Source organism: Condylostylus longicornis, unplaced genomic scaffold, assembly GCF_029603195.1.
Source record: "Condylostylus longicornis isolate FDR11 unplaced genomic scaffold, ASM2960319v2 ptg000018l, whole genome shotgun sequence".
Taxonomy (NCBI): domain Eukaryota; kingdom Metazoa; phylum Arthropoda; class Insecta; order Diptera; family Dolichopodidae; genus Condylostylus; species Condylostylus longicornis.
The window spans coordinates 3392839-3405019 of NW_026577987.1; the positions used below are offsets into that span (position 1 = coordinate 3392839).

Below are 12181 nucleotides of genomic sequence, written 5' to 3' on the forward strand. Positions count from 1 at the left end.
AGCATTGAACTTAAATTTTGTATATCAAACACATAAGTATAACATTAAGTACACATGTACCAAATGGTACCTAGTAAAAAGGGATATATTCAGTACTTCTATCTATTGCTTAAAAAATCAGCCCTTTATACAAATATTTATACATACATGCATACATACGTCTATTATATAGACATTACTTTAAATTTTTTTTTCATATTGTATACAGAAGGTTTAGAGCAAATATAATGAAATTGTCTTCCAAAAAAAAAATTTAACCTGATTTTCTTGCCGTATTTTTCTAGTCATCTCGCCGGGTGATCGATTTAAATAATGCGTTTTATTAATTTTTTCTTTTTATTTTTTTTTGTTCCGAGAAAATCCCTAAAATTCTTAAAAGAAATTAAGACAAAATCTTCATTAAAAAAAAGAGAAAAAAATAGATGGAAATGGAAAAAATAATTTTGTTTTTTCGAACAAAACGCTTCTTTATATGATTTCTCAATTGACATGGTAGTTCAAACGACATAATGATAAACAAGCGCATGTATAGAAATATGTATGTAAGTATGTTGATATGCACATTTGCACATATTTAAGGATATGAAAAGAAATGGACAGGGTTGCCAATTGAAATAAAATTTACAAACTATTTTGTAATTCGATACCATGTATGACAATTTGTACAAATAAAGAAAATGAAATTTTACAGGAGCAAATATTTTAAAGTTTACCACTAACTTTAGTGGTGACTGAACTTGACTTACTTGATTACTTTCAAACTCGCCAAAAATTTAGCACAAAACAAAAAAATATGGTAATACTGAATGGAACATATATTTTTTTTGTATTTTAGTTGATAGTAACAACAATATATGTATGTTTAGATGGAATAACACATACATATAATTTGTATCTGTAATAAGCTTGTGTAGGTAGATATTTGTATGTATAAAGGTTTATTTGTACATCATATATATCTATATTTATATTTTAAGTACATATAATACAAATTATGTAGGTAGAATGTTTATTTGATGCAGCTGAGCGGATTAAATTGCGCTCTGAGAGATGAGCAAATGAGTGATATGTGTTGTATTAATGCATATTACCATACATATATATGTATATTATGTATATATGAATGATATTTTACACCATAGTTGTAAGTGGTAATTCGCATACACACATACATCATGATAACAGGAATTCAAGATATGACAATCACTTTCGAAGCATAATATTTCAGCCAATTTTTGTGATTTTTGATTTTTCGTGTCTCTAAATATATCATTACCTGAGTTTTTCTCCGCAATGTAAATATGTATATATACACAGTTTTGGAAGAATATTTTTACAAGTATGGATGTTTATGTATTAAAGTATGTATATCCATATTCAGACGTCCGAATATATGTATAATGTAAAAAGAAAAAACCAAATAGAACAGAACAAAAATTATGAAATAGAAAAATTGAAATATCAAAATAAATCGCTTTTAAATTATACCCGCCGTGAAAATGTTGGAATAACGTCTTAATTATAAAAAATATTCCGAAAAAAAGCATACTTTTATAAACATACATTATGTACATATATTTTTGGCTGTGGTTATTGCCGCTTTTATAACGTTATCTATTATGAGAATATTTTAATAAAATTTTAGCTTCTTTAATATGATTTTGATATGAGGAAATCTATAAAGGTGTAGGCAGCATTTACAAAAAGAGATACATACATTTCTTCAGATATATCATTTCGACAAAAGTACATTCGTAATTTATTTAGTATATATATAAATGTATACACTTAAATTCAAAATTAGATAGGGATATTTTGAATCTAGACCTTTCTAGTCGCTGGGGGCCTTAATATGTAATTCGATTTTCGCATTTGCAAAAATGCAAATGTACGTTAGAATCTACCATACAAATTGATTGGTGCTACATTATCAGTTTTCCGAATACAAAAATCGTTTCATGAATATTGAATTACATGGTAAGCCTTCAGACCTTGATATATTTAGTATGTGAAAGGTAAGGAAAATTTTGGATCCATTTTTTTTTATTCGATAATGAATAATATTTACATATTAGGTTACCTACATATTAACATATTATTCTATATAACTACGAATAAAGTTGAAAATTTTTAATACCCTTTAAGCATAGTTTAAACGTATTAAGTATGAAAATTAAACTAAAATTATATAAAAAAAGAGAGAAAAAAAAATAAATTAAAATTTATACACGTTATCTTCCGTGTTATAAAGAAAACCTTAAATTAAAATTGTATCAACACGACGTACACATTGCGGAAATACTAAAATTAGGACAAATCCAAAATATTTCGCAATAGAGTTATAAATTTTCTGTCTTTTTAAATTTATAAAAATATTATAAATTTTAAGTTTTAAAATGCTGTTACATTAAATTTTATATCATATTTCAAATTAGTTTGTAATATTTACTTATTTATTAAATTTTATTTTGATATTGTGTGCGTTCCCATTTAATATTATGAAATGTAATCAAGCGGTTTGTATTTTAATGTCAAAAACTATTTCATCAACCTTATGAACTTTATTATTTATGTACATACATATATACATAATTATATAAAAACTATTGTTTCATATCATTTACATGTATTATTTTTTTCATTCAAGTTTTGTTTTGCTAGGTTATGCTTCTCTTACCGCCGTAGTACACAAACCAACATATGTATATAGTGTATTTTGATATTGTGTATTTTGTATAGAACGTATGTACATATGTGTGTATGTATTTAAATCTTTAATATAAGAGATGTATTTTCCCTGCACAAAAAGTCAAAGACCATAAACAACAACAATGTTCAACTACGCTTTGCTAGATTTTTCGTGGGTGGTAATGGATTTTTTCTTTTTTTTTTTTTTTTGTATTTAAAAAAGATATTTGTAGGTACATTAAATCTTAAATTTTTCTATTTTTCTGTTGTTGATAATGTCGTTTTTTTTGAAATGCTGCATTTTTAAGTTAGTTCTCAAAATATTAACGAAAAAAAAAATTGGGTTGGGTTTTTTTAGTTTTTTTCATTATTGTTATCATTTTGCTTTCATGTTTTATACATAATCTTATTTTTTTTTTAATTTTTAAAAATCTGTATTTGATTTTTGTTAAAAAGCATTTGGCAGTATTTTACGTGTAAAACCAATATGTGCACGTAATCATTCAAATAAGTTTTGAGAAATTTACTAATTAATTAATAAAAAAAATTAAAAACTCCGCAATTTAATTTTTATTATAGCTCATCCTGTAATTTTTTCATTAGTTTTCCCTAGTGTTTATTATCATTTTATTTTCTTAGCATTCTTTGAGATGCAATCAATTTCTTTCTTTCCCTAAAGCAAAATTTTTTATGTCACAAAAGAGATGAAAATTTTTTAAAATTTGTGGCCGTTTCCAACAAAATTAAAACAAAAAATGTTATTTGTTGCTCGACAGTACGAGCGTCCATCCGTCTTTCTTTCCCTCCGTGTCCCTGTTCACCAAATTTCTATACTTCTTGAGAAAGATTTCTGAAGTTCTTATAAAAATGTAACTTTAGGTGAAACCTATTTCTCTGGAGCAAAATTTGTATATATTCCTCCGTAGTCTTTCCTCTCTCCTGCTGTAAATGAGTTTGGAAAACATTTTTGAAATTCCACAAGTGCGTACAAATGAAGTCTTGCTTCTTGAACAGCGAACCAGTACAGATACATATCATAATAATGACAACAAGCCATTTAAATGTAAGTTTCTAAGTTTTGCACTCGCTATAACCAAATGTGTAATATGGCGAGCCATTGTTTTGTCCCGAATTTATTTTATTTTCATTAGTTATTAAAAAAATTAAAAAAAGCTTTTATTTTTTGAATTCCGAAAACGTGTCTTCAGTTTTGATCCTTTTTAAATAATATCTTAAAATCTTAATATAAATAGAAAATTTATAATAAAAATTTTATTTTTAATTTTCATTTTAAAGGGAAAAGCAAGGGGTAATCGAACAGCAGTTTACCTACGATCAGTATTTCAATTTCATTTACAGTCACTAGGTACTACGATAGAAAAGCATGCTGGTAAAGTGTTATTTGTTGCAATATTGGTTTTAAGTATGTTTTGTGTTGGCCTTAAATCGGCTCAGATACATTCTAGAGTAAATCAATTATGGATACAAGAAGGTGGTCGATTAGAAAAGGAATTAGCATATACACAAAAGGCAATTGGTGAAGTTGATTCATCGACACATCAATTAATTATACAAACGGGACACGATCCGAATGCATCTGTTTTACATCCTCAGGCATTATTAACGCATTTGGAAGTACTAAAACGTGCAACATCAGTAACAGTACATTTATTTGAGACAACATGGTCATTGCATGATATGTGCAATAAGCCTTCAATACCAAGTTTTGAAGAATTTCTTGTTGAACAGATATTTAATGAGATTATACCATGTTCTATAATAACACCACTAGATTGCTTCTGGGAAGGAAGTAAACTTTTAGGACCAGAATATCCAGTTACTGTACCGTAAGTTTTTTTTATATTTACATAACACATACTTTATTAGTTGGTTCATTTAGTTTCTTCTGTGAACTTCAAACTTCCTTCTACTAGACAATAATTTTTAAAATTGCATAAGTTTGCACTCTCTGTGAATTTTTTAGACGCTTCGTTTTCTTCTTTGTGTATTTCATTGTAGGAAATATTTCTTTTAAGTTAATTACATACCTAAATACATTGGAAATAACTCCAAGTATTTATTAATTGTTTAAATTTATGATCAACTTGAAATTAATCCTAAAATGAAATCCCCACTTTCTCGAATTTCCTTTTATTTAAAAAAACAATCACATTTTAATTTTTAATTTCCTTGCTTATTTTTTTTTGTTGTAACGTTTATAATAGATGTCAATAAATTAGAATGAAAAAGCCAAAAGAATAAAATAAATGTCATTGATATTATTTATTATTTTAATTTATAATAAATAAATTTATTTTACAGCGATATGGATCAAAAAGTTCAATGGACATCTTTAAATCCGCAAGATATTTTACAAAATATGAAGAAGAAAATTGGTGATCAATCCATTTTTGATAGCCTTGAACAATATATGGACAGAGCTGGTATAAGTACAGGATACATAGAAAAACCCTGTCTTAATCCTAAAGATCCAATGTGTCCGGAAACATCACCTAATAAAAATTCTTCTCAAATTCCGGATGTAGGAGAGATATTAACAGGTGGTTGTTATGGTTACGCTTCTAAATATATGCACTGGCCGGAAGAGCTAATAGTTGGTGACGTTATTAGAAATCGAACGGGCCATTTAAAAAAGGCAAAGGGTTTGCAGTCTGTTGTTCAACTAATGACAGAAAAAGAGATGTTTGATTATTGGAATAGTAATTATAAAGTCCTTCACATTGATGGTTGGTCAAGGGAAAAAGCGGGAGAAGTTTTAAATACATGGCAAAAGAGATTTACAAATGAAGTGAATTCATTGTTAAAATCGCCTACAATCGAAAATTCGTATGAAATATATGTGTTCTCATCAGCTTCATTAGATGATATTTTGGAAAAATTTTCAAATCCTAGTCCGCTAAGTATAGTAATTGGTATAGTTGCTACAGTTTTATATGCATTTTTCACCTTATTGCGCTGGAAAGATCCTGTAAAAGGACAGAGTAGTATTGGTGTAGCTGGTGTTCTGTTAATCGGAATGTCAACAGCTGCCGGATTAGGTTTATGTGCACTTTTAGGAATTGTTTTTAATGCCGCAACAACACAAGTTGTGCCGTTCTTGGCCCTCGGCCTTGGCGTTGATCATATATTTATGCTTACAGCAGCATATGTAGAATGTGATCGACATGAGGAAGCAAAGAACATTTTAAAAAAAGTAGGTCCGAGTATTTTATTTAGTGCCGTGACAACAACGGGATCATTTTTGGCTGCAGTGTTTATCCCAGTTCCAGCTTTGAAAGTTTTTTGTTTGCAAGCAGCTGTAGTGATGTGTTTTAATCTTGCTGCCGCTCTTTTTGTGTTTCCAGCTTTGATATCATTGGATTTGAAACGAAGATCAGCTGGACGAGCAGATATATTTTGCTGCTGTTTTCCAGTATGGAAAGAAAAATTGCCTGTATCACCAAGTCTTTCGAACAATAATAACTATAATAATAAATTAAATGAAACAGTTCAAGGTTGTGATCGTGAATTGCGTCACCAGGAGGATAAATTGCTAAGTGGATCGGAGAAAAAAGATCCAAAATTTTCTTTGTCGAAGTTTGCTTTTAAATATTATACGCCATTTCTAATGAAGAGCTCTACAAAATTTTTTTCTATATTAATATTTATTGCTGCTATTATATTCAGTTTATTTTCATCTTTCAACTTACAAGATGGATTAGATTTAATAGATTTGGTACCAAAAAATACGAATGAGTACAAATTTTTAAACGCACAAACTTCAATGTTTGGTTTTTACAACATGTTTGCTGTAACACAAGGAGATTTTGAATATCCAACTAACCAGAGACTATTGCATGAATATCATGAAGCATTTGTGAGAGTTCCACACGTAATAAAAAATGATAATGGTGGATTGCCAGATTTTTGGTTAACAATGTTTAGGGATTGGTTATTCAATTTACAGAAAAAATTCGATCGAGAATATAAAGAAAATCGACTTAATCAAGAGCGGTGGTTTCCAAATGCAAGCAGTGATGCTATTCTTGCATATAAACTTTTAGTGCAAACTGGTTATGTTGACAATCCTGTTGACAAAAGTCTAGTAACACAAAATCGTCTCGTTGATTCTGATGGAATTATTAATCCAAAAGCATTCTACAATTACATGTCTGCCTGGGCTACAAATGATGCATTTGCGTATGGTGCTTGTCAGGTAACTAAAATATATTATTGAGTAATTTTTGATTTACAGTATCTTAATATATTTGACAGGGTAAATTGAGACCAGAGCCAAGAATATACGTACATTCAACTTCAGAATTTGATTTGAAAATCCCAAAAAGTTTACCACTGGTATACACGCAATTGCCGTTTTACCTACATGATTTAAAGGATACAACTGGTATTAAAATTCTTATTAGTCACATTAGAGATTTAAGTGTTAAATTTGAACAACGTGGTTTACCAAACTACCCATCAGGTAACATTCATACATACATTGAATTTTTTTAATTTAGACACATTCGCATTTTTTAATTTAACATTCGTAACATTCTAACCAATTTTTCTTTTAGGAATTCCGTTCATATTTTGGGAGCAATATATGACACTACGTACTTCATTGACTTTAATTCTATTGTCCTCATTATTTGCTGCTTTTGTGCTGGTTTCGGTGTTGTTGTTGTCAATTTGGGCGGCTATTCTTGTTGTAATCAATGTTTTTCTAACATTAATACAAATATTTGGTGCTATAACTTTACTTGGAATTAAGTTGTCAGCTATACCTGCTGTAATCTTAATTCTTAGTGTAGGATTGGTCGTTTGCTTTACAGTTCATATATCTTTGGTAAAATAAAATAATAAAATTCCTTATTTAAAATTTACAGTAAACTTTTTAACAGGGTTTTATAACATCAGTTGGTAATCGAGAACGAAGGGTTATGCTATCAATGCAAGTTTCAATGGGCCCGCTAATACATGGAATTTTAACTTCAACACTTGCTGTTATAATGCTATCAATGTCACCGTTTGAATTTGTTATAAGACATTTCTTTTGGCTTTTATTGGCTGTACTTCTAATTGGTGCTGTAAACAGTCTTATATTCTTCCCCATTATACTAAGTTTGATCGGCCCTGAAGCAGAATTAATTCCACTTGAACATCCAGATCGAATTTCAACACCATCACCAGTAATACAACGCTCAAAAAGAAATTCGAATAAAACTGTTATAGTTAATGGCAGACCACGTTGCAGTAAAGATCATTATCAACATAAACATGTCACCGCACCTGAACCGTCACTAACAACAATAACTGAAGAGCCGCCGTCATGGAAATCTTCGTCATCTTCTATAATAACATGCAATGAAAAGCAGAATAATTATAAACAATATCATCAACCAACAGCACCCAGTTCAGCAAATCATAAATTTAATACTGCAAAAATGGATGGTTGTAGTGATGGTAGTAACAGTAGTGGAAATGGAAATTTTGCAGAATTACAAAGTATTGTTGTTCAGCCAGAAGTAACAGTTGAAACAACACAATCTGGTACTGATTCAAATACAACTAGAGTTACAGCTACGGCAAATATTAAAGTTGAACTAGTAACTCCGGGAAGAGCGAGAACATATAATATCTCTAGTTAACAATATGAGTAAATTTATAAAAAAAAAAAACAAAAAAAAGAAACAAATTTTTTTTTAATTAAGAGGTAAAACTAATAAATTTATTGTTTTGTATAGGAAATTAAAATATTTAAATTTTTAAATAAATAAAATTAGTTTTAGTTATTTAAATTTGAAAAATCATAAAATAAGAAGCAACGTATTATTATATAGAATAATTTTGTTACATATAATGAAAAGAGTTGTTACAAATTTTATAGTTCCAAAGCGTTTTTAATTAATCAGTGTTTTATTTTTGAAATTGGTAGATATTTTAAATTAATTTTAGCTTGCTACTGAACATTATTAAAAGTAATAGTCTTTGTTTAGTCGAACGCCTTTCAATATAAAATAAAATTGCGTATTTTTAGTGATGAATAAAACACGTGAATATAAAAAAACGTAAAAGTAAGTCAAATTAAAAATAAATAGATAAATAACAATTATTGAGATATTGTAATCTATTGTAAAAATGTATTTTATTGAAATTATCAAATTAGAAAATAACTTTTAGGTTTCAAGTAACGAAATAAGAATCAATAATACAAAAAACCAAATTTGAAAAAAGCATAAACTCGAAACTTCAGTAAGACTTACATATACAATTATTTCATCAATTAAATTGTTAAAAGTATAAAGCATGCGATTTACAAAAAGTTTTTCGTTTGCACTAAAAATTTTGGAAGAAAAAGTCGTTGAAAAATATGAAAATTTACGAATTGAATTTAAAAATGAACTCGAATTTCCATATGTATATAATAAAGAAAGTTTTAATTGTTTGAATAATGATCATAATGTTATTTATTTCGAATAATTTCTAATTTATATTTTGTTTACGTTTCTGTCAATGCTAAATGTCATTTAATATAAAATGAATATTTTATTTAAGAGTCAAGCTAATCCAAAGCATAAATTAAAATCAAAAAACTTTTTGTTTCAATGATAAAATATTGATACATATTTAAAATTAAAATTGTACTATAGACAATTGAATTATTGTTAAAAAAATCGTAATATTTCAATTAAACCAATGGCTTCTATTATATGCTAAGCTAAATATTTCTAAATTAATGAAACACTTTCAATGAATTATTGTATTAGAATTCAAATTGAATTATAGTTTTGTGTTATAAAAAAATTTTCTGTGGAATTATACGTATTTTATCCATCACATAATGTAATGCATAACGCAAGAAAAGTAAATCAAGGAATATGCTGAATTTATTAGTTTCGTTTATTAAATTGCATTTACTTCATACATGTGTACATATTTGATTCAAATGTTTTTTTTTATTTTATTAAATGTATTTGTATGCATATATAAATTATAAATGCATTGTTATAGAATCAAATAGCAAATTCAGAATATGGAATATTATCCACATAATATACGGTTTGATGTTTGATTAGCAAAACGAAATCGAAGACTGACTAAATCATGTATAATGTAAATTTATCTTTGTTATGAAATTGCAATAATTAAGTAACTACTATTAATATATTATTCCTACATAATATTGTAAAATAGACTCTTTTAAAATCTAAAGTGGAGTGTCAGTTTAGTAAATTTAGTTAAAAAAAATTTAATTAAAAAATTTTAACTTTTATAAATTGTATTACCACAGATTTATTTGAAGTTGTAGTATCGAAGCTTATTGCTCTAAAATAAAAATTTTAGTAAAATTAAAATGCCAAGAATTTCAATATTTCAATTTTAATAATAAACCACCTAAAAATTATTGTTAAATTTGTCTATACATTTTGGTATATTTTTTATACTAAAATTTGTTGATTCTTTTTTTTTCTTCAAACTGGCAGAAAATTTTATTTTTCTTTTTCAATATGAAAAAGGATGTTTCACTAAAATCAGACTAAATAACAAAAATGTTGAATAATGGAAACCAAATGTACAAATTTTTTTAATTTTATAAATTTATTTAATATTAAAAAATAATAAACAAACGTTATCTAATTATTTATATAGACTGTAAATATTAAAATAAAATCATTTTTTGGATACTTACTGATAATATTATTATAAAATGTGCATTTATAATACCGATACAATATGCACCTGCATATTGATTTACGAAACATATATTTGACTATTAAAGTAATTTACTGAGACACTAAGAATTATTCTAAAAAAATATAACTAATTTAATCAGAAGAATTTAGAATATTAAAATCTATATATCAAAAACTAGTTGAAAAGTTTTTTTCAAAATATAATTTCATTTTAGGAAACTATGATATATATTAGAATATTACATGATAATAATGATATATTATATAATTAATAATTGAAAAAACTAAGTTTTAGCATTTTAAGTCCTTTAATTCGTAATTAGAAATAGTGCTATTATAAAGAAAAAATATGTATGTATAATTATTTAATTTTATGTTAATATATTTAAAAAAAAAATGAAAAAATAATTGTAACAATAATAATTGTGTATCAAATCAGTATGTGTATGCATGTGTGAAAATGTTTAGTAGAAATAAAAAGAAATCTTTTACCTAAAATTTTTAAAATAGATGTCTTAATTCTTTTTATCAAAAAAACTAAGAGAACAGCATCAGATTTAAATTGCAACTTTATGTACATATACATTCTTTTATATCAAACATGTATTAATTACATACTATATTCAGAAGAAATTTAAAAGCACAAAATAAAATAAAAAAATATTGAAAACGTGCCTTAAGACAAAGATATCGAATTTTCATTTGAAATTATTTAAAAAAATATATGTGAAATTTTAAAACTTTTAGGGCGTAAGATCAATACTTAATAAAACAACTTTTTTAAAATCAATTTAAATATGCCCGTGCGTCCGTCTTCTGTTGATGCTCTCATTTAAGAATGTAAAGAGATAGAGATGGTAAATTCTTAAACGTCAAATTTTACAAAATCTGAGTTGTCTGAGTTTACGAATACTCTACTACGTTTTTACTCTCAGTCAAAGTTTAAAATCTTAAACGTTTAAAAAAAGTCAATTAAGCGTCAAAATTGTAGATTTTTTTTTTTACATGCAGACAGTCTGACGTAGTAATTCAGTAAATAAATTTGATGTGTTGAGTGACTATCATTACGTTAAAAATAATATAAAAAATATTTTTATTGTTAATTTTTAATATGTAAGTAAGTATAAAATTATTTTAAATCTAAAAAAAAATTTTTTTTTGTTTTGACGTTTACGGATGATCAAAATTCAAAGTCAATTACGGGTAAAAAGTTTACTAGATTTCTGTCCGTAAAAGTTTTAGTTTCAGACAGTTTGCAGACTAAAATCAAAATTTTGACGTTAAAGAATTTGCGGAGAATTGAATTTTGAACTTGATTGAAGCAAAAAAATGAAAAACTGTTCGAAATATCTGCAACTTATGTCCGATGAGTTTTTCGAACATCAGGATTGATATTAAAGACTACAACTATTTTGAAAAAGCATGCCTTTAGGCAAAAAAGTAAAATCATATTAGAAGCTTTACAAAAACCCTTGTACATATCTCAGAAATCCTTTAGATATGAAAACTAACTCCAAACAAGATTTAACCAAATATTATTGCCCTAAACAACGATACCTTTTATGATCTTTATTACTGATTTACTCTATGTAGGCCAATGTGTATGCAGATTGGTCTAAAATCAAACTAAAAGAGTTTAGTTTGCCTTCTATATATTGTAAGTGAAAACATTAGTTAAAGTTTTGAATTAAAAAAATAAAATTAATTTAAAATAGACTGGATATAATGAATTTAGCAAAGTGTAACGTTAACTCTTTAATTGTTTTTAAATTTTAGTTCAATACAAATTACAATTT

At 26.6% G+C, this 12181-nt stretch overlaps 1 protein-coding gene across 1 annotated transcript in view; it reads left to right on the plus strand.

The window, feature by feature from the left end:
- The window catches only part of LOC129606298 (protein patched), a 28036-nt gene extending 19569 nt beyond the window's left edge, over nucleotides 1-8467 (plus strand). The window contains exons 2-6 of the mRNA XM_055516546.1: nucleotides 3985-4535; nucleotides 5011-6904; nucleotides 6964-7171; nucleotides 7266-7537; nucleotides 7593-8467. Coding sequence (XP_055372521.1) covers nucleotides 3985-4535; nucleotides 5011-6904; nucleotides 6964-7171; nucleotides 7266-7537; nucleotides 7593-8339 — 3672 coding nt within the window. The 3' untranslated portion in view covers nucleotides 8340-8467. The remainder of the gene's footprint in view (nucleotides 1-3984; nucleotides 4536-5010; nucleotides 6905-6963; nucleotides 7172-7265; nucleotides 7538-7592) is intronic.
- Nucleotides 8468-12181: the final 3714 nt, after the last annotated feature.